The sequence below is a fragment of the Crinia signifera genome, chromosome 9 (assembly GCF_055691185.1).
Source record: "Crinia signifera chromosome 9, ASM5569118v1, whole genome shotgun sequence".
Taxonomy (NCBI): Eukaryota; Metazoa; Chordata; class Amphibia; order Anura; family Myobatrachidae; genus Crinia; species Crinia signifera.
In genome coordinates, this window is record NC_139225.1 from 40536012 (window position 1) to 40559957 (window position 23946).

At 46.9% G+C, this 23946-nt stretch overlaps 2 protein-coding genes across 4 annotated transcripts in view; one reads left to right on the plus strand and one right to left on the minus strand.

The window, feature by feature from the left end:
* EEIG1 (estrogen-induced osteoclastogenesis regulator 1) overlaps window positions 1-17700 on the minus strand; it is a 63069-nt gene extending 45369 nt beyond the window's left edge. For 2 of the 3 annotated variants that reach the window (XM_083158973.1, XM_083158971.1), the window contains exon 1: window positions 17543-17700. The gene's annotated coding sequence lies outside the window, so the exon portion shown is untranslated. Of the gene's footprint in view, window positions 1-12396; window positions 12420-17542 lie in introns of those variants that run through there. The other variant, XM_083158972.1, reaches the window with a different exon arrangement.
* Window positions 17701-17753: 53 nt separating this feature from the next.
* The window catches only part of GNL3L (G protein nucleolar 3 like), a 73746-nt gene continuing 67553 nt past the window's right edge, over window positions 17754-23946 (plus strand). The window contains exon 1 of the mRNA XM_083158967.1: window positions 17754-17855. Coding sequence (XP_083015093.1) covers window positions 17769-17855 — 87 coding nt within the window. The 5' untranslated portion in view covers window positions 17754-17768. The remainder of the gene's footprint in view (window positions 17856-23946) is intronic.

Sequence of the window (23946 nt, forward strand, 5' to 3'; positions counted from 1 at the left end):
ATGCAACGTCATTTGATAATTGGGTACTTGTGTATTATCACAGTGCCCATCGCATCGCATACCACTAAATAGGGTATGCGATGCGATTTCCGCGTGAAAAAGCCAGAACGTACAATTAAATATTGCATCGAATGCCAGCAAATGGCATGCAATTTTCAATTGTACAAGCACCCTGATAGGTGCATACAATGTTAAATGACCCCAGAAAGTTAAATGCCCCCCCCATTGTCAACGCCACCCCGAAGCGTGGCGAGTGCAGTGAGCCCGCGAGGGGCGGCGCTACGCGTCCTCCGACCTTTTCATACCCCCACTATCCACGTCGGCATGGAGTTGATTTTAGATAGTGTGGCGAGCGCAGCCAGCCACCGAGCCCGAAGCGTGGCGAGCACAGCGAGCCCCGCGAGGGGACGCGGAATACATGTAAAGTAGTCCGCGTCCCCTCTATATAAAGTCAACTCCACGCCGACGTGGATAGTGGGGGTATGAAAAGGTCGGAGGACGCGTACCGCCGCCCCTCGCGGGCTCGCCATGCTTCGGGTTGGCGTTGATAGTGGGGGTGGCGTTCACAATGGGGGTGCATTTAACATTGTAAGCACCCATCAGGGTGCTTGTACAATTAAAAAAAAAAAAATCGCATCTGATCGCATCACATGCCGCTATATTGCATGCGATGCGATGTGCTGCAGTACGATGAACATCGTGGGCGCCGAGATAATACACAAGTACCGATAATTGAATGGATTGCGAATCTGCACAACACCAAACGATTCTGAATTAGGCCCATAATGCAGTAAATGGTGCAGAGGTGCAGTTTGGTGAGAAATCCACCAAACCTCCATTTTTCAAAGTCCCTGAGTACAATTAATTAAACCTGTCAGCCAATATTACATAATAGGCTCACACACTACACACACACACACACACACACACACACACACACACACACACACACACACAATAAGACATCATGGCAGTAGTCGGACCGTTCTGAGTGGGTATTTAAACAATTCCTTACTGTTCTATATAAAGACATGCACATGACTGAGTCGCTCCCTGGCATTAAGCCCAGGGTCTAAATTCCTGCCAATGAATGGAATCGCCCCCATAATGTCAACAGTCAACATGTCAACATAGCTAGAGCCCTAACCCTATGCTGTTGAGCATTCAGACATTCTGGTGTCAACAGACTAAATGGTGACAGCATTTGTACACTACTGTATAAATTATTGGGGGATTTATTGCCAATACGAAAAATGTTATATCAATGTCAATCTGGATTCTTATGTTGTAGGTCAAAGGAAAATGACTGGATCTTTTGTAACAATACATTGCAATATAATAGGTTTCCATCTAGGGGTAAATCCTATTAGCCGCGGATGATTCGCGAATCATCACGGCACCGGACGCACTCTACGGTGGACGGAATTCGCTTAAAAGTGCTCATACCTCCATTGGGTTGCAAGCGATTTTAAGCGAATTTGGGCCAGCGAAGGGTGCGAGATCGGGTAAGACCAGGTGCCATTGCCGGTGTTTAAACATGTTGAAGCAGCACCCGAATCCTTCACAAATAATAGGATGGACCCCATTGACCCCATTATTTCCCTAATAAGGTAATACACAACAAAAATCTTACAGGGAACAGCTTCTACTTCATCTTCATGTTAAAGCTGTGACCGATGTGCCCACCGGCAACTACGATTATCAGAGGTACATTAACTGCACCATCAGACATTGCACCAATGTAGGGCAGATGCAGGATGTCCAAGGGACCATGGCTGCCTGCGTCGGTGGAACTGCATCTTTAGATGAAGTTGCTGATAACGACACGCTTCCGTCTGTTAGCCTTCAGTGGCCCAGCCAGAGCCCAGACTTGAATCCGAATGAGAGATCTGAAAATGGCTGTACAACGATGCTTCCCATCCAACCTGATGGAGCTTGAGAGGTGGTGCAAAGAGGAATTGGCGAAACTGCCAAAGATAGGTGTGCCAAGCTTGTGCCACCATATCAAAAAACTTGAGGCTGTAATTGCTGCCAAAGGTGCATCAACAAAGTATTGCGCAAAGGCTGCAAATATTTATGTACATGTGATTTCTTAGGTTTTTATTTTTAATATATTTGCAAAAATTTCCCAAAAACTTTTTTTACGTTGTCATTATGGGGTATTGTGTATAGAATTTTGAGGGAAACAATTCATTTATTCCATTTTGGTATAAGGCTGTAACATAACAAAATGTGAAAAATTCCGGATGGAATGTATAAACATTGCGTCTCAGACACAAAGGGAAAACATGCACCCAACTCAGAAACATCCCTATGTCTATTTTACTACATATGAACCTTGCTTAAGGAGAGACGATGAGCCAGAGAACTGGATTGACAGGTGAAGTTGTACTGAATTACAGAGAATGGGCAGTTTGGCTATTTTGGTCTATGTCTAAGAGCCGCTTCATATGCGCAGCAAACACGTGGATTTAGATCAGATTTCGGGTTTATAAATACACATAAATAATGTGTGGATAGGTTTGTGCACATATTTAAGGCAATATGCGCATCTTGTTTATCATGGCTTTGCAAGTATCAAGTCTTAAGGCCCCATACACTGTGCGATTTGGGCTTGATGTCCCCCGATTCCAAATAGCATGTATGCACCCGATCAGAGACGGAGATTATACGTGCTGCACATTAAATCTCCAGGTCGGAACCCCTCCCGATGGCAGGGAATGGTGATCGCAAGCTAAATAAGCTAATAAGAAGATTCTGATTGGTTGCCTTTAGCAACATTCCATGTTTTCTTGATCTTTATGTTCTTCAAATAATTAAATATCACTATGGACCACAAAGTTCCATCAATTTTCAGTAGCCAAATGTTCATTTATTTTTAACCACTTTGATATTGGTCACTATCAGCCATAGTTTCATGGCATCTCATTACACTATCACTTGTTGGTCGAATTGTTCCTTTTGAACAGATTCAGATCACATGGTTTATAGCCTCGGGATACAAATATATATTGCCATACTGTCCATTTGATTGCTTGCTACAAACTCATTGCTAACTATACAGAGTACTCGCATAAATTGTGAGAATGGTAGCCCCTTCCTCAGGGTCTCTGGGTGGTAGCTAGATGTGTACAGTAGTGCATTTTTATCTGTAGGCTTATTATACATATTAGTTGATAATGGATGTCCATCCAATGTAATTAAAACAATCAAGGTAATGCACTTGCCTGGAACTAATTACGGACATGCATTTGATGTATAGATGTCAGTCATTCACATCCTTCATAGTGTTTTTCAAACCAATCTGAGGTCCCACCCAAAAAGGACCAAGATGTCATCTATAACGCTTTCTCAAGGAAACATGGTGAAAGAAATCACCATGTTCGAACCCATGGCGCATCCAAGTATGCACCCTCGGGAAAAAAAATAGAAGCTCCCCTTTAGGGATTACTAACCATGCCTGAAAAGAAGTCATAAGAGGTAGAGAATGAGTAGTGGACGAGAAAACCAAAAGAGCGAGGACAGGGGATTTAATTATCCATCTGTCTCAAAGAACACTCACTGGAGCTGAAAGTAGCATCCATAACCTTTCCATCAGTACCATATTATGGGTCAGATGTATTAAGCCTGGCTAAGAGATAAACTGGAGATATAGTGGAAGGAGATAATGCACCAGCCAATCAACTCCCAACTGTCCTTTTCAAACAATTCATTGGCTGGTGTTTTATCTCCACTTCATCTCTTCTCAAGGCTTAATACATTTGCCCCATTATGGGCCTGATTCTGGTTCACTGGCAAAAGCAAATTCTCTCTCTAAGGGACAAAACCATATGCACTGCAGGTGGGGCAGATGGAACACATGCAGTTAGATTTGGGTGGGGTTTGTACTTCAAACTGCTATCTATACTGCAGTGTAAAAATAAAGTGGCCAGTATTTACCCTGCACAGAAACAAAATAACACCCAAATCTAACTCGCTCTACACATGTTACATCTGTCCCACCTGCAGTGCACATGGTTTTGTCCATGAGAAAGAATTTGCATTTGCAAGTGAACCAAAATCAGGCCCTATGTCCGAATCGGGACTGTTTCCAGGTATGTGCGAAAGTTAAAATGCTGAAGAGAACCCCTGTGTCTTCTAAGTATAACTCAATAGTCATAAGGAAGCTCCTTAGTTTTTTTTATTTTAAAGTCACCTCATAGAGGTGGAAGTAGTGTGATCCAAACCCCCATTCTAATTCTATACTGTCCTTGGAACCTGTGAGCAAAGTTCCATTGCAGTTCATGAATTGTGTTAATCTCAGTCAGGCTGATGTTAGATCCCGAAAGGATAAAGAAATGCATCTAGAAGTGGAATGTAAAATATGTGCTCTAGTATAAGCTCCATGACACATTATTCAAGCACTGCTCCTCAGTAAGCCATTGCCAACTCTTACCTTCTGTAGCACTAGGTAACCCCGAGTACAACGTTCATTCCATAAAACATTAATTCAAATTCCTGGGGGAATATTTACTACAGTGCAAGTTTATAGAATTGGAGATGTTGCCCAGAGCAACCAATCATATTCTACTTATTTATCTAGCACCTTCTAGAAAATAACTAGAAACTGATTGGTTACTATGGGCAACAACTTCTATAAATCGGCACTTTTATAAATATACCTCCGGTGGTAGTTCAGGTCGAGACGAGCGCATTCGGATCTACTCTATTTTTCTGCCAAATTAGAGTAAGTTCAGATTTTTCTTATTGGCTATTCAAAAATGTGTAAGAGCCAATAAGATGCAGTTTGTGAGACCGGAGTAAATCTGAACCCGTTCATCTAACATTTAAGACAATTCCAGAATCCCTGTGGGTGTGCCCACTATGGGGCCGATTCAGACCTGATCACTCAGGTCCAAATTTGCCCCAGGTGGGGCTTTGCGTATGCACGAATATGCGCATGTGCATGCCCCGGGAGCAACCATCTTCATCGATTTTCACACTCGCCGGTGCATTCGCTCCAAGATGGGCGGATGCAGGGGACCGCCCAGCATTTTATGGGTACGCCTATAGAAATGCTGGGCATACCCCTGCGGACACTAGAGTGTCCATGCTTACCACATGACGTCAGTGCCCTCCCCCAAATTAGTCAGTTAGTGGGCATCTGAAAAGTAAGTATAGACTTAGGTTTCAGAGCGAAGGCTGAGAAATTATTCAATAGTGAGTGACCAGCATATGATGCGAGTGGATGTGTTAGCATTCAAATCCACTTGCATGCTAGCCCGCGGATTCGATTGGCGGGGGCGTGCATTTGCTGTGGGCGGCGTTTACCTGCTTGCTAAGCAGCGAATATGGTCTGATGTGGTAAGGGCGGGTGGCCAATTAGTGCAGGTGAGAAGCCAATGACCTTAATAGTCTTCACAGTCCTTTGTCAATGAGTAATGAGTGCACCTGCCGGGTGACCAGGAAATGTGAACTATGTGGGGTCCTGAGGACCGAATTTGAGAACCCCTGTTTTAAAATAATTATATATCACCAAATTAGTGAAATGAAAGTTTTGTTTTTTTGCTTAAATAGGGACTAATAAAATGAAAACTACATGGTCCTATGATGAAATCCAATTAATGGGGTTTAATTTATTAGTCAGCATACAAAAATATTAAAGGCCCCTTTCAGCGATTACCACATAGTGTCTCTGAAACAGTGTTTTCCTGTTAAAAAGGCATGAGACGATAATTATAAAGGGACTGTACGGTCCCACCTTCCCTGAATGATGATCCCAACTAAGGACAGGTGCTGGCGGCGGGGTTTCAGTGTCATCGATGCCTCATAAGCCACGATATGTCATCTTGCTCCGCTGCACTAAATAGCCACTATACTTTTCAAAGTCCTACCGCTGATCCCTGTCTAAAGCGGGGATTAGTGTTTAAAGTAGGGAGGGTGTATGGTTACTTTGACAAAATACAAAGCTACTGCAATCTGCAATGCACAGTAAGGACCTCTGCTGCCTCTGAAATCATTACAAGAACCCGTCGTCTTTATGAAGTGGAAGCAGCCATTTTTTTCGATGAACAATAAAATACTTTCCTCTGAATGTAATAGTCATGAATAGATAAGGTTTTAGTTTGCTTCATAAAACGTCAAAAACTGTGGGCCCAATTCTTGTCAGCTCGGTAAGCAGTAAAACTCGCTGCTTACTAGGCGCTGAAATGCCTATCGCCAATCGCACCCCCTACCACAATCCACTCGGTACCATGTGAGGGAAAGTGTTCGCTAAAACATCGCCTTGCGTGCCTCCTCTAGCAGGAGAATTAATTCAATGTACACCAACCATCGACTGATTTCTCCTGCCTTCAGTGTCCACCGAAGAGAGGGCGGGCGCTGACATCCTGTGATGTAAACTGTCCGACCCTGACAGGCATGGGTCCTCCCGCATCCCCATGGGGTCGCCCATAAAACGTTGGGCGTTCCCATGGGCAAGCCCTGTTTCCTCCCCAGCCTCCCTCCCCGCAACAAACGGCTTGGCGAGTGTGTACCTCGCCGAAGCCACTCGGTGCAGGATCTGCACATGTGCAAATATACGCTTTGGGCAGACCCCCCAACCATCGGAACGGGGCCGAATTCAGCTCCATCTGATCGTTAAAAAATCACCCCCTATATGAAAAGTACAGGGAGTGAGCACAGGCCTGCCCTGGCTTCCTTGCGACTGACTGGCAATTACTTCATATTTCATGTCAAGGTCAGCAGTGCCGTACAGGCTGTGATCTATTGTGTCTGCAAATACCACAATCAACAGTATGTCTGACTATAGCCAAGGCTGGTAAAACATCAGTGGATTATCAATTAGGTTAAGAGTCTACTTACTCAACCCACACATAGGTAAAGATGTTATGGGCCTGATTCAGGCCTGCAAGCAGTCCTGTTTCAGTGGAATGTGTCAGGGCTGCAGTGAGCAGGGGAAATGATATTACTGCAACCCCTATAGCAGTGCCCTGGATGCTGCAGCATGACTGACTTGCTGCAGATGTTTGGGGGAGGAGAATACAAGTGTTCCCTAAAATGGAGGCATGTCACTTTAGTTTTGGGGGCATGCAATAGCCAGTGGCTGTGTCATTAACCCCAGAGGTGTAGTTCTGGCAGACATCCTGAGCAACCTGTGGGTTAAGCCCCATACACAATAGAGCAGGGGTTCTCAAACTCGGTCCTCAGGACCCCACACAGTTCACGTTTTGCAGGTCACCCGGCAGGTGCATTTAAAACTCATGACACATTTTAAAAGACCCACAGGTGAGGAGACCTGCAAAACATTAACTGTGTGGGGTCCTGGGGACAGAGTTTGAGAACCTGTGCACTAGAGCAGTGGTTCCCAACCTGGGGTACTTTGCAGACCAGTTGGGGGTACTTAAACATAATATTGGTAATGGCGGACAATGAAAAGGTCTTTTGATGGCTGAAGAAGACCCATTGCCATGGAGACAAACCATGTTGTGTCATATGTCTCACCAGCAATCCATTGGGAGCATCCCGTGCTGCCCTCAGACATCAGCAGTCATCTGCCCAGCACTGACACAGGTGGAGGAAGCAGCGGCATTAATCCTACCGATGTTAGCGGGAATCCTGGAGATAATACACAACCAGTGTCTAGACACAGAAGGGCATGATTCCTTGCTGTATACTACTCCTCCACTCCTCCTTAATATAAGGACATGCATAAGGATCCGCATACCGCTAAGTACTGTCCCTATTTCAAAATGAGAGGAAGGGGTACTTATCAATGAAAAGCCTAATCAAGGGGTACGGGAGAGAAAAAAGGTTGGGAACCACTGCACTAGAGGATACAGTGAAAGATATCACTCGGAAAGGGCTTCCTGAGCTATATCATTCACTATATCGTTTAGTGTGTACACTCATTAACTATGAGCGCTGACGTGCATGATTAACGATGATTGATGTCTACTGAAATTGCAGGTCAATATGGCTATATCACCAAATGACCTGCATGTTAAGCTGGTCCCTGGGATATCACTGAATGATATCAGCAGCCAATAAGGGTCGCGGCCATGTCTGCTAAAGTGTATGGGGTATTACTCCGATATCCGCTACTGCAACTGATGGTTGCGATTATGATGCAGATCAGAGAAGCCAGCAGTGGCCATCTTTTTACATAAGATGCCTCCTGCAGATTTGCATGCTGTAACACAGCCACTGCCATGTGTACACCTATGAATCAGACCAATACGCCTCATCATCTATGCATATGTCTAGTGTCCGTGAGCCTCCGAAACACTGTCATCTGCTGGCAGAGAGTAAAACTACATCTCTCTCTTTCGCACAATTGCAGAAGGTTTCAAAGCTTTTGATATGAGCGAGCTTACTAGTACTCAATATAATCAATTCTTGTCTAAAGAACATTATAGGGGGGTTGATGTACTAAGCAGTGAAATAGTGAAGTGGACCAGAGGAGAAGTTGCACATACAGTAGCAGCCAATCAGCATTGAGGGTGCATTTATCAAGACTGGTTGCTATCGGTGTTGCTCCTACATTTCTAAACAAATATATATATTTATGTTGTCTTTATGTAGAAAATGTGTTAAAGTAAACCTATTACCTACACACACACACACACACACACACACACACACACACACACACACACACACACACACACACACACACACAACTGAAACAGCCATTCTGTGGGCCGAAACAATACTCTATTGGGGCGATTCGGACCTGATCGTTCAGGTCCAAATTCAGTCCACGTGTGCAAACCCCAGTAGTGAACGCCTTTGGAGAGTTTCACACTCACCAGGGCCATCGCAACAAGATGGGCGGGCAGGGGGCAGGCATGAGGCGCATGCAGGGGTCTGCCCAGCATTTTATGGGCATCCCCATGGAAACGCTGGACATATCCCTGTGAACAAGGGCATGCCCATGCATCCTTGGGGTGGGTGGCTGACGTCACATGAAGTCAGCGCCCGCCCCCAATTTGGTGGATAGCGGGCACCTTAAAGGAAGTATAATCTTAATTATCAGAGCGAAGGCTTGGGAAATCATTCGATGGTGAGCGACCATCGACCATCGAATGATATCTCCTCTGTGCAGCTGTATGCGAGCAGATGTGTAAGTGTAAACATCCGCTTGCATGCTAGTGGGGGATTTGCTCAGCGAGAGGGTGGGTGCATTCAGCGGGGCAGCGTTTACCATTTTCTAAAGAGCCTCGTCTGATCACCAGTTCCTAGCGATTGTTAGTACATATCTGTGACAGTTTCACTTTGTTGTATATACCCTTTTCATTTTAAACCACAGAGTGTATGTGGGATCATGATGACTTATTATGTGGCAGGGCAATCTTCTGATACAAGCCGTGTCATGTTCATATTACCAGCAGTCAAATGACCTGGCAGGGAAACAGGTTTGTAAAAATATGATATGAAAATGATTTGCTTTCTGAAAGTGAAACCCGGATGTAGAGACCAGGTGGCAAATGATTCAAGGGAGAGAGGTCTGTGACAGTATGTGACATACACACTGCGAGACTGACTCATCTCAATGAACATTCCCATGAGTTGCTGGAACTTTTGATTCATTCGATTCTCTGTGCCTTTGCCCGGAGGACCAATGACACATGACACCGAGGGCGAACTTTCGGTTTTCTACACGCCGAGGGGGGGGTGGGGTGGGGGGGGGGGGGGGTGGTGTGGTGTGTGTGTGCTGGGCAGCCCTGTTAGCATACGGGAATGCCCAGCGTTCAATGGACATTCCCATGAGAACGCCGGGCGTCTGATGGACTTGCAAGGCTGCAAATTTCGCAGCCTTGCAAGTCAATCAGAATAAGGCCCTTGGTCTGCGTTTAAGTGACATCTCCGAAAAGCATGACATACGATATATCTGTTCTTAACGGGAATTGAATGATGTTAAAAGCAATGTGGGGCTAAATGTATTAAGCCTTAACAAGTGATAAAGTGGAGAGTAATAAAAAGAGTGATAAAGGACCAGCCAGTCAGCTCCTAACTTACACTTCATAGGCTGTGTTTGAGAAAAGACAGAAGCCGATTGGTTGGTTAAGGCTTAATAAATTTGGCCCATGGAAACTTAATTTGAAAGCAGATAAAAACCACTTGACCCACCTTGTCTCCCCCTTTGATTTATCCTTTAGGTAACCACTACCCTACTTCTCTACTGTCACTACCACCTAAGCAATGTTTCCTCATATTTCCCCTAAACCTCCCTGTCCAGTGTCAGTGCATGTCCTCATCATCTATATACAGTATGTATCTAGTGTCCGTGTGATGCCGAAACACTGCCATCTGTTGGAAGCAAGTGAACGTACATCTACTAGTCTTGGAAGCATTTGCTTCAAGAGGGCTTACACTGCCATCTGTTGACAGCAAGTGAAACTACACTTACTAGCTTTCTCTAATACTTCTCTTCATTGAAGAATGTTTACCTCCTGGACCTTGTTAAAAAAACCTTAATATACTTGACAGTTTCCATCATGTCCCCCCTTTCCCTTCTCTTCTCCAAATTATACAAGTAAAGTCCCCTATAGTGCATTTTGTATGGACACCCTTAGCCCCAAACACTTCTGGATTTGGACCATAAAGATGATCCCTTATGTGTTCTGGATGCCTGTTGTACCACATGGCTGAGAGCATGACGTGCTTGATTCAGAGATGTCGCACAGACATACAGATCGGACTGCAACTCATCATAAGTTGGCAGAGTATGCTAGGGCTTTGTAGTACCAAAACACCCAATGCGCCACATATTGTCCACACATGATTTTTTGTAATTTTTTTTATTTGCATTTTAAAGAAGTTAAATGGTGCAATACTTTTTCAGACCTCATTCTATGCTGTTAAAGTAAGATGACAACAATGCATATGCTGATTATTTAAAGTAAGATGACAACATAGCGTATGCTGATTATTTGACTTAAGGCCCCCATACACAGATCCGACTTCAAGCAGTTCCCTGGGAAGGGGGGATCTCGGAGGCGCAGAGCAAGCATTTCATGCTTGGTGCTTCACCGCTCCGCAGACTATAGGTGTGAGCCGGTGGTGCCCACACCTATGGCCCTGATCAGATGCGATACATCATGGATGCTAAAAAGCACCTGCGATGTGCCGCTGATGGTCCAAAACTATAGATCATACGCGCTGCACGTATACTCTACAGGATCCGATGCACACAGGAATATGCTATGCAAAGCCGTCCGCAAAGCCACTCATCTTCTGGTAATACAAGCAGAAGAACTGCATTCCCGGCAATGATGCGGGAGCGCGCATGATCGCTCAACGCCGGCCCATACACACTGGGCGGCTTTGAGCTGAAAGTGGCTCAAACTTGCTGTTTTGAGCGGCTTTCAGCTCAAAATCGCCCAATGTGTATGGGCCTTTAGTTACATTGCTATCAGTTGGGATGTTTATGAACTAAATCATACCCCTTTCATACTGCAAATGCCAGGTTGCGCCCAGGATGGGGACACGGGTCCTTCCCGGGAGCGACCCGGCATTTGCGGTCTGAAAGCTGCCGCAGCAACCTGGCTTATTGCTAGTACTAAAGGGAAAATGCGGTAAAACGGGGGTTTTACCACATTTTCCTATTTACCATTAGCCGCCCGCCCCGTCTCCGCTGGGCAGGGTATCGCCACCCTATAGAAGCCTATGGGCTTCTATCGACGCCCGCCGTCCACACAGCCCCCCTCCCGTCCTCCTTTGATCTCCTCCTCCCCCAGCAGGTGTCACAGCCGGGAGGACATCCGGCTGCAGGGGGAGGAGGAGACTGGCAGCCGCCGGGATGTGACGGAGACCCCCTCAGACCACATCACAGGTATTGCGGGGGTCTCCGTCACCGCAACCCGATGCTAGCCGCATATGTTAGTACATATGCGGCAGCATCGCGGCGGCTGTCAGGCGAAGGGCGGCGATGTATATTAATACATACTGCCCTAGATCACTGGCGTCAGACGGGAAGGGGAGGAGGCAACACTTGGAGCTGACACTGTCTCCTCCTTAGTGTGAACTGGACCTGGGTCGCTCAACCCACGTTTCCCTTTCACACAGCACAGCAACCCAGGTCGCAGCCGTGTTCAACCCTAGTAATGACCAAAGTTGAAATGCTGGGTTGCTCAACCCGGGAAACATGGCTGTGGTGCTTTCAAACCGTAGATCAACCCGGGTTAACATGCAATAGCCCAGTTGACTTAGCGATCTGAAAGGGGTATTCGTGTAAATCCTATTAGCTCTGCCTCTTTCAGTTACTAAACACTCCTGCAGCATCCAGCACCAAACATACGACATACAAAATATAGCATTTATAGTTTACAAAAGTATAGAAAAAAAAAATAAAAAATACCAGCAGTGAGTGCACAAACTCACAAGTAGATATGCTATATAGACATGAATACATACTTGACCCATGGCTCAATTCAGGTGGTACACTCAGAAGCATTGCATTGGCAACGGAGTTTTCGGATACACTGTACTTATGGACATGTCAATGAGTCAGACGCCGGCTTGTGCATTGAGATGCCCACTGCTATCATCTCACACCCACAGCTTAAATACAAAAGAGGGAACATCGGTTGTAACATCGGACCTCCGGATACACACTGGAGTGATCTCGGCCCGATACATTGAGTCCAGCAGAACTAGAACGACATATCAACCACATTACTCAGAATAGACTTCTGGGCAAACAATATTGTATGCAGTGCTACGCAGTGTAATGATGGAAGGAACAAGTTATTGTTCCATCCTTCTGAGACGTACCACAGTTTCGATATGCCAGCCATTGGGCCGATATATGGTCCGGGTACACATCGCTCCAGTGAGTCCTCAGTTTAAGGCAGGGGTTCCCAATCTTTTTTGAATCAAGGCACCCTAGAATATTAGAATTTTTTCATGGCACCCCTAGGCCAAAAAAATATTAATTAGATTGAGTTTATATGCGATTCTTAGGGTCAGTTATGTGGTAAAGGGCAGGATTTGCTTCTGTTTGTACACATTTTATGATTGGCAGCCACCAGCACTGGTTTAGCCCATAAATATAATTTGAGTTGGTCCTGGACCACCAACCCAGGGCACCTCTGCAAGTGTCCTGAGGCACCCTAGGGAGCCACGGCACACAGTTTGGGAACCACTGGTTTAAGGTGTCAGGACCTCTCCAGTTATGAATACATTTTCAGCGGCTGACTCAAAAATGCCCAGAAGATGGTCCAGACATGCCTGCGTTTTTTTTTTTGCCAAACACCTTGCTTCCCCAGATGCTAAATACTTGTCACTCACCTAGAATAAATCCTCACTACACCTGCAATTGCGAATCAATCACCACACAACTGTGACACACGTGCACCGGCAAAACGCCGCTGCTAGTAACAACATCAACATTGTATCCACTTTTGAATCCTTCCCACAAGTCACCAATGGTAGTACCAGGGAGATCGCTCCACACACACAAGTGATGCACCGGTGATCTGTGGTGTGTAGGGGTTTTCCCAATTTTTTATACAGGCTCTCCAAATAATGTGTGATTAAGGTACAGAAGGACTCATGCCCCTTTCCCACTGCAGCCTCAAAACGGTATATTGCCGATTTTTGAGGGCAAAATACTGTTTAAGGCTGCAGTGGGAAAGCGCCAGAGTTGAAATACCGTTTAAAGTTAAACGCACTGGCGTAACTAGTGTAAGGCAGCCCCCGCGGCTGCTTGGGGGAGCGGGGGCTGCATGGGCGCACTGAGTGAAAATCAGTATGTGACATATGCGGCTGCTGGCGTGCCGCCTGCCGCTGCAGCACATTGAGCCGGCAACTGCTCCCTCCCTGCACTTGCGGAGTACCAAGCGCCCGTTGACTACTGGACTACGGGTGCTGTGTCGGGGAAGCCTGGCCACGTGAGCAGGCGGAGTAGAGACTAGAGAGACTCCCTTGGCCATCTTGCTTCTGGCTTCCGCCCGCTGCACAGCTCTGCCCTCACTGACGGCTGCGCGTTAATATCTCCAGCCGGAGCTGCGGCTGGTCTGTCCCTCCACATCCCGGGTGCCTCTTCCAGGCTTCTCTTCTCTTCATATGCCCGCAGCTGGTGATCGGATATAGCTGCAGCATGGTACTTTATAGGGAGGAGAGGTCACCGCTGCCCCCAACTCCCTTAACTCTCCCTGACCCCAAGGCAGCAAGACTTGTGCATGGAAAGAACAGTGCTGCTTCACATGAAATCCTGGCTTAACCCCCCCAAACTGTAAGTTATAATAATGGATAATAATGGATGTTAATGTGGGTGGGGAGGGAGGGGGGATGTGGGTGTATCTTTGGCATACTGTTTATACTGTAAAGGGGGAGACATTTGGAAATTGGGATGGGTGGGTGAAAGCACCAAACATATAAGGGGTGGGCTGATTGTATGCTGATTATATGAAGTATATTAGGGGTACATATGAATTTATAATAAAGCATATGTCTATGTCCCTTCACAATAGTCCATACGTCTGTTCATCTATGCCCCCTCCCGTTCATCCATTTATGTCCACCCCCATACTTTCATCTATGCCTCTGCTGGACCCTTCCCACTGGGCGGTGACATAGAGAGCGTCTGGCTCCCAGTAATGCCACTGCTGGGGCCCCTGTGCCAGGTGTGCAAGTAGGGTGCACCCAGCTCTCATCCTCGCTGTCACTGGAGACCTGCCGGGCATAACCACTGGACCCCTGGTGGGTGTGCATCCCTGCGTCCCCTGGTCCTTATCCCTGTGTCCCTGCGGTCCCGGTTCTTGCCTCCCTGCTGTCTCAGTCCCTGCGTCCCCTCTAGTCCTGGTCCCTGCCTCTCCGCAGTCCCTGCCTCCCCAAATTTTGGCTCAATCTGTGTGGCATGACATGAATTTTGGCTCAATATGGGTGGCATGAAGTGAATTTTGGCTCAATCTGGGTGGCATGACGTGAATTTTGGCTCAATATGTGTGCCTTAATGTGAATTTTTGGTCTTTCAGTGTGGCATGATGTGTGTTTTGGCTCAGTCCGGATGGCATGAAAAGCGTGCGCTGCACGTACATTTTGAACTAGATCACATCTAGTTAAAAATCCACGCTGCTTTAGCACATCGCTCCATGTATTGGCACCTAAATGTAAATGTTTGCTCCATCCGAGTGGTATAATATGATTTTCCATATCCCCACGGTAGGCAATGGAGTAATTTGCTATCAGCTCTTCCCCCTGCTGCCGGATCCTCGCCACATGTAGTGTGCCCGGCTGTCTCTCCCCTGCTGCTGCCAGATCAGCGGCATCACGTGGGGATGCGGCCTGCACTCAGGTGTCACCTCAGCAGGGTGACGCCAAATACCCACACTCACACCTGCATCTAACGTCTGCACATTGCTGCCGGCAAACAGCAGCTATGCAGGACAAGTTGTGTGTCCTGAAGTCGTAGCAGGCCCGAAACACCGTTGACAATAAACACTTGAATTTCATGTTTCTTATCAAGACCCAGAGTGCCACCTTTCTATTGCTACACTGATGCCTGTTTTTTTTTTTTTTTTTTTTTTACCAAAAATGGGAGGGGGTGGGGGGCGCCACTTATTTTTTGGCAGGGGGGAGCAAAATTTCTAGTTACGCCACTGGTTAAACGGTATTTCAACCCGTTTTCAAAGCAGTGTTTTAAACGGTAATCTACCATTTAAGAGGCAATGGGAATGCCTTTTAAACGGTATTCTTAATGTAAACAGGCTACAATTCAAGCGATTGGTTGTTGCCTGTGTTGTGACACTCCCCACAACCCTGAAAAGCCCATTAAAGTCACAGGCACTCATTTGTGCTGTAAAAACGTTTTGAAGAGCTAAAACGTTTTACCTGCAATGGGAATGGTACTTAAATGGCATTTAAAACTGTAATCTGCTGCAGTGGGAATGCTAAATACCGTTTAAGATTACCTGTAACTTAAAACGGGTCTGCAGTGGGAAAGCAGCATTAGTGAAAACTGAAACCTGACCAGACCATCATACTCCGTATAACAGTGCTTATAGGCCCTTATTCTGGTTGGTGCGGCCGGAGCCGCATATGCGGCTCCGACCGTGCAGGCGAATCCCCGCCTTCCATACGGATCGCCACGGCCGTCCGTACGCGGATATGTGGCGATCCGCATGAAATTGGACGGGGATACGCCTCCTCCATGGTGGGAGCAGCCCCTGCATTCGATGGTCGCCGAACATCGAATGCAGGGCCGCACGCTCCACCAGGTCCCGCAACACAAGACCACACGGACACTTGTCCGTGTGAAATCTTGTATGGGGGCGGGCAGCTGACATCCGGCGATGTCAGATGCCCGCCCCGTACCCACGCGTCACGGCCTCATTACCATGCATACGCCCCGCGTTTGCATGGGAACGCCCATGAAACGCGGGGCGTATGCATAGGGTAATGAGGATAAGTAGCCCCTCACGCCCCTCTACGCCCCCTGTGCGGCGTATAGAGAATCCTTGCGGCGAAATCGCCTGCACATGCGCAGAGTGACCTCTGCACATGCGCAGAAGATAAACATCGGCGGCCCGTACGCAAGCGGGAATATCCGCATCGATCAGAATAAGGGCCATAGTGTCTGAGCTGGGGGTGTCCCATCTGGGGGGTGGGAGGGGGAACCATACATGGAGGCTTTATTCTCCCCCTCCTCCTCTCCCTGGTGACAGGTGTCACAGCAGCTCCATCAGACGGGACACCCCCAGGGCTGGCACCCCCCGGCCAGACATTTCAAGCTCCGGAATGACATATATTGGTGAATGGAGTCTGTCCGGTCCAGCATTACGGGGTCCTGTTGTCCGTTCTGGTTTTTACCCATACCAAGGTACAGGCTACATGCACATTCCAGTCCAGCACACACGCTCACCATATACTGGTCAGTGACTGCACAGCACACACAGAGCTAAATGTACAGTATGAAGCAGTGATGTGATGGTAGTGTCTAGATCCCCTTCAGTTTTGACAATTTTCCCATCACTGGAGGGGGTGCCATAGCAACCAATCAGCTTTGAAGTAACATTGATCAAGTGCATTCTATAAACTGATACGTAGCAGCTGATAGGTTGCTGTGCCACCCTTCTCCACTCTTAAGGTGCCCACAGATGCTACAATTGTACTGTGCTATGCGTTTTTGACTGTACAATGGTTCTATACAATTTTTCTTCCAGCTTGCTATGAGATGTGCACTTGGATGCATGTGATGAACCCATGTTTGTAATGTTAAATTTCAGATGTAGTCTAAAAAGTACGTGCAGCACGTACTTTTTTAGACATACAATATCGGGCTCCAGGGAACATAAACACCATCCAATAATTGTACATAAGATGCAATTTGTGCTTAAAAAGTACAAAACGCATTCGATAATTGTAGCGTCTGTGGGCACCTTTATTACTGCTTCATACATATACCCCACAGTGCACAAACACCGAGCATATACCTGCCAGGGACTGCAGTCTGTGTGCTGGAGGTGTGGCTACATGTGACACTCCACACAAACCTGTAAGTGAGTGCAGTGTGTGTGGCAGATATAGGCTACATGACAAATGACAGAGCAGCACCCACCTGCTTCTTATCTCCCTTCCAGCCGCCGTCTTCTGTTCCGACTCCGAGCATAGAACTGAGCACAGACCTGCGTTACGTTATTTGCGTTAGAAACGCCACGGGACCATCCGCCGCCAGCGCAGTGAAGCCTCCTCGCTACGCAAAAGTCGTAAACTGCCGCCAAATGTTCACCATCCAGAGTAGCAACTCTACGCTAAAATTACAGATGCTGTGACGCGACCGCAGGATGCGGGCGGTGATTGGCTGCCTGTTCAGATTGGAGATCCACTATTGGCTGGTAACAAGGGCCACGGAATTGATTGGACTGAGATTGGTACGTGAGTCCTGTGATTGGAGGACGTATAAATTGCATCGCTGAGGTTGTGTTTTGGGCGCTCAGATACAGGAGGCAGGAGATAGCCTGTTATCAGGAGGAGATGACAGCATATGGGATTGGAGTAAAAGAAAAATAGAAAGTCATAGTGGCTTTCCCATAATACAATGGGGCGTGGATTATTGGGTTGACTGTAACTAGGTCGACAGTGAACAAGTCCACACAATAAAAGGTTGATATGGACAAAAGAACAACACAAGAAAAAGGTTGACATGAAAATGGTTGTCACATTTTCAGACCTTCCAACATGACCCTCTCCAGGAGGGACACTTTGCTCTGTTTCTGGACTTCCCTCTCAATATAAGATTGCTGTCACCTGTTTTAAACAGGTAAATAGGTAAGAAAGGTGTTTTCACACAGGTGATAGCAATCATACATTAAGAGAGATGTCCAGAAACAGAGCAATGTGTCCATCCTGGAGAGGGTCATGTTGGGAGGTATTCATTTTAAAAAATGCTGACATGAGATTTTCCACGTATTTTGGGTGTATTTCGTCATCTGTCGACATGTACCCCTAATTAGTGTAAAGGCCCATACAATGTACTAAGGACCAGTCGGACCAGTTTGACCTTGGGAGGTTCACATGCGATCTGGCAATTGATATGCCATTTATACATGCAATAAATCGATGGATCACTTCACTTGGCTTGCTGGATCATAAAGTATGAACAATTCTCTGAGCAAGTTATCTCTAAAAGTTATGCCTCAGTATAATTCCGTGTTTAATAGTTGTAAACAATGGTCAGTAAACTGATATAACTACCTTCCATTCAACATGGTTTGTGCTGATAGTGTCCCAATTCTCTCACCTACGGCAGTGCGTAACTAATAATTCTGCACCCCCCTGCCAAAAATGCCCCCGCCCCCCGTGCGGCCGTTACCTCATAAATATTTCTTCAATGAAAGTGTGAGAACATCACTCCCGTGCCCTGGTGAGGACCGGCGTCCTGTCACCTTCAGTGCAGCTGCATGGTGGGACAGCAGTCAGCCACGGCCGTGATTGTGCTGCAAGTGGAGGGGAGCCAGGGTGCGGCGGAGGGGGGGGGGGGGGGTGTCTGCGCTGGGTCCCGGCTCTCCCGGCTACTGCTGCTAATGAAAAGTGACACTTGGAAAATGGCTGCCCCATACAGCAGACGGAAAACTGTCTGCAGTATGGGGGCAGCCATTTTCCAAGTGTCACTTTTTGTATTAGCAGCACTGCAGCAGTAGCCGGGAGAGCTGGGACCAGGTGCAGACAAAAGCCCACACCCTCTCAGCGCCTCACCGCCACCGCCGGGGGCTGCGAGACTATAGTTACGCCACTGACCTACGGGTAAAGGCTTGGAGGTCCCAATTAGCAAGATGGACTCTGCATGCGGATTGCAGAAGCCAGAATTCATCCCAAATTAGGGATAGATCAAAGGTTGATTCCTTAGCAGGAAAAGGAAGGCTGAAAAGTCACAACTGACCAAATTGCCAATGGATAGTTCCGGGGGCTGGGCCGGGATTCGGTATGAAATCCCGACGGACAAAATCCTGACAAGGTCAAAATCCCGACATTTAAAATCCCGTCACGGACAAAATCCCGACATTTACAATCCTGACAAGGTCAAAATACCGACATATAGAATGCACAGGTGAAACAGTCAACATGACTTTCAGTTGACAGGTCGCGAGTGCCTCCGGGTGCCGCCGTACTTGACTGTATTACCAGTGGGGTTCTCCCTCTCAGGAGGGCACCGGAGCAAGCTATACAAGATAGTGGATGTGCTGCTCTCAACAAACTCTGTGTATATATATATATATATATATATATATATATATATATATATGGTGTAAGATAAATGAACAAAAAGAAAAGAAAATAAATCAAATGTGCATGCCAGAACCAAAATAAAAATAAAGATAAAAGTGGGTATACCAATTTTAAAAAATAATAATAACAATTGCAATGGCAAGAAATGTTTACAACTCCTTTTGGAGCACTTTGAGATTTTTTTCGTTTGGGGTTTGCTAGTTGCGGTCGCTTTGTTTTTCGGTGGTTTAGACGGAGTGGGAGGGTATGGTTATCCCTAACTGTCCCTACTCTTACCTCTCCTCCGATAGCTGGTCGCCAAGAGTGGAGCAGCGGTGTCTTCTCTGCCTTCACACGCTGTTAGTTCCGTTACCGGAAGTTGCAGTCCGTGTTTCCGGCAAATGCAATGTGCTGTTCTAGCATCTTCCCCTGCTTCACCAACGCGTTTCAAGGCACTCTTTGTCAAGGATACCTGCTATCAGTACTGGTCTTGAGTTTTATAGCAGTGTGGCAGTATGTTTTGAAAAAAAGAAAAAAGTTTTCCTCTGCCACACTGCTATAAAACTCAAGACCAGTACTGATAGCAGGTATCCTTGACAAAGAGGCCGAGTGCCTTGAAACGCGTTGGAGAAGCAGGGGAAGACGCTGACGAAGTCGTGTGACTAAAAGCGTTGGGGCGTGGTCATCTGACGTATCGGATCCTTACTTCCAGTCCGTCCATGGTCTGAGTGTGGAGAACGCCGCCGCCGCTGCCGCCGATCTATCTGTGCCGGTTCTGCTGGATGTCCTCTGGTTCCCGTGCTACAGGCTGTTCAAGCAAGCGGTGAATACTCCCCATGCCGACTACAGTATACTGAATTGTATGTGAGCCTACACTTTTAGTAAATACTGGTCATCACTTTGCTCATGTGTGCGCTCCTTCTTTTCTCTTGTTACATGTTCCACACACCGAGGCCGTGTCCACACACCGAGACCGTGTCCAGTTACCAACAGTAGTAGCACATCTTATACATAATGCCCACACCAGTTGCCAACAGTAGTAGTGCTGTTTATACACAATGCCCACACCAATCACTGACAATGTCACAGCTGAGGGATTTGAGGGTGTCACGTGGTGCTCGGGAACTGAAGACAGACCAGAGGATGATGGATTAAAGCGAGCAGGTTTAATAAAGGATTTCATATTAAAAAGTAAAAGGCAAATCTTTACAAGATACTTGGGACAAACGTGGATCACAGGTAGGTAGGGTGTTCAGAGGTTGGATGCTGACAACTTTGGAGATGATGATGAAGATTATAATTGTATCCGGAGAAAGAGGTGAATTTGATGAATGAGAGAATTGGATCCAAGTGTGAAGAAGAACTGGAAGACTATGGATAGTGGAGCCGGCTGACAGCTGGACCTGGAGGGTACTGGGACGATGAACCCGGTAGAGCGGAGCTGGCAACCGGACCAAACCGGGGCCGGCCAGCGAGCGGACACTGATGGACAGAGCTGGATTAGCAGCAGGCACTAGTAACAATCAGAAGTCTTCCCAAGTACTGCATGGCTCAGATGACTTTTTGTACTAATTAGCCTAGGCAGATCCCCTATATACCTAGTGGGCAGCTGCCATTGGCTAACAGGGCAGAAAAGGAGGAAAGACCCTAACCTGGCCCAATATTTTGCCCCGTTCCAAGATGGTGGCGCCGGCCTCCCAGCGCACACCAGCCCTGGGACCCGGGAGGATATACACGCCAGCCAACGGCAGGCACGGGCAGGTGAGTACTGTGCCCGCCATGTACCGTGGCCAGGGCCGGAGCTACCACTAGGCAGCTTTAGGCAGCTGCCTAGGGCGCTGGCCACTGGAGGGCGCCCCTTATTTATCTGAGTGGGGCAGCACAGGAGGTGGAAGGGGGGAGCACAGTAGCTTCCATCCATCTGCCCCACGAGTACAGTGCATAATCTGCCGGCGGCGGTGAAGGCATCCATGCCCTCTGCAGTCTCCGAGTGCTGGCGCACGAACATTTTGCCTGTAATTTTGCTCCCGCATCTGTTACCGCCTGTGTCCCAGCTCCTCCGGACGTCCGCTGCAATGGTTCACCGCCCTGGTCCACACGGAGCCGCTGATGCACGGTGCAGGTCAACATGGAGAGCGGCCGCTACGGGGACAGCTCCCCCAAGGAGAGCGTGCAGGGCCTGGTGGGGTTCCCGAGGGATCCGGAACACCTGGAGGGCTATTACCCGAACACCCACTATACAGTGCCCAGCATGAGCACCGAGGTAATAGCGGAGGAGGAGGGGAGGGGGGGGGGCGGTCGCGTGCAGGATAGGCAGGCCATTTGCCTAGGGTGCTGAGGAACCTAGCACCGGCCCTGCCCGTGGCGGCGGCATTTGACTGACAATAATAGCGCTGCCTGTACATAAAGCCCACACCGGTTGCTGACAGTAGTAGTGCTGCCTATACATTACACCCACACAATTTGCCAACAGTAGCAGCGCTGCCAATACATAACGCCTACACCAGTTGCCGACAGTATTAGCACTGCCTATGCATAATGCCCACACCAATTGCTGACAGTAGTAGCACTGCCTTTTCATAAAGACTACACCAGTTGCCTACAGAAGTAGCACTGTCTATACATAACGCCCGCACTAATTGCTGACAGTAGTAGCACTGCCTTTTCATAAAGACCACACCAGTTGCCGGCAGCAGTACACTCACACTTTACTTACCTAGTTCAGGCTGGCAGGTCATCCTCTCCTCCTTCCTTTTTTTCATCAGTCTTGCTCCCATGTAGCTCCACCCTTTCTGACCCGTGTAACCCCACCCCTCCATTAGTGTAGCCCCTTTCCTTTTTGTTCCCTGCCATTGACCAGGTGGTTAAGGAGCCAGGAAGGGGATTCATGGCCAGTGCCATCAAGAGGGTGGGGCATTTTTTTTTTTTACCTGGGCCGGGTCCCGTGCCCCATGCCCCTAGGGTGACCAACTCATCCCTTTAACCCCTTCCTGACACAGCATGTTTTTGCCTTCCTGACAGAGCCCTTTTTTTCAAATCTGACATGTATCACTTAAGTGGGGATAACTTTTTTTTGCTTTTACTTATCCCAGTGATTTTGAGATTGTTTTCTCTTGACACATTGTACTTCAAATTAGTGGTAAATTTGGGTCGATACAGTCTGTGTTTTTTTGAAAAATACCAAAATGTCGTAAAAAAATGGAAAATTTAGCAATTTGCAAAATGTTAAATTTTCTGCTTGTGAGACAAATAATCATACCACTCAAAATAGTTAATAACTAACATAGACCATATGTCTACTTTATGTTTCCATCATTATTTCAACTTCCTTTTAATTTTTTTTGGACACTAGTAGGCTTACAATATGAATAGCAAATTTTCAAATTTTCAAGAAAATTTCAAACACTGATTTTTTTAGGGACCAGTTCAGTTCTGATGTGACTTTGAGGGACTTGTATGTGAGACACCCCCATAAATGATGCCATTTCAAAAACTGCACCCCTCACAGTATTCAAAACAGCATTTTGAAAGTTTGTTAACCCTTTAGGTGTTTCACAGGAATTAAAACAAAGTGTAGGTGAAATTTCAAAATTTCATTTTTTTTGCAGATTTGCAATTTTAATACATTTTTCTAAGGAACACAGTAGATTTTACTAGAGAAATGTGACTAAAAATTGATTCCCCCAATTCTTTTGTTTTCATAAATATCCTATATGTGGCCCTAGTGTGCACGTTGACCAAACCACAGGCTTCATAATAGAAGGAGCACCTACTTGATTTTGGAGCCTCCTTTTTATGAGATTATTTTTTAGGCACCATGTAGGTTTCTAGGCACCATAAGATGCTAAAAGTTAGGAACCCCCCCACAAGTGACCCCATTTTGCAAACTACACCCCTCAGGGAATTCATCTAGGGGTATAGTGTACATTTCAAACCCCCAGGGGTTTCACCAATTGTGGTACAACTGGGCAGTGAAAATGAAAAATTAATTTTTTTTTTACACAAAAATGCAGTTCTGGCTCAAAATTTTTCATTTTCACAAGGAATGAAGGAGACAAAGCACCCCATAATCTGTGCCCCAATTTCTCCCGAGTACGGCAATGCCTCACATGTGACCAAAAAATACCATTTGGGTGCATGGCAGGACTCAGAAGGGAAGGAGTGATTTTTGGATTTTGCAGCTCAGATTCTGGTGGAATGTTGGTGGGTGCTATGTTGCATTAGCAAGACCCCCGAAGCACCAATACAGTGGAACCC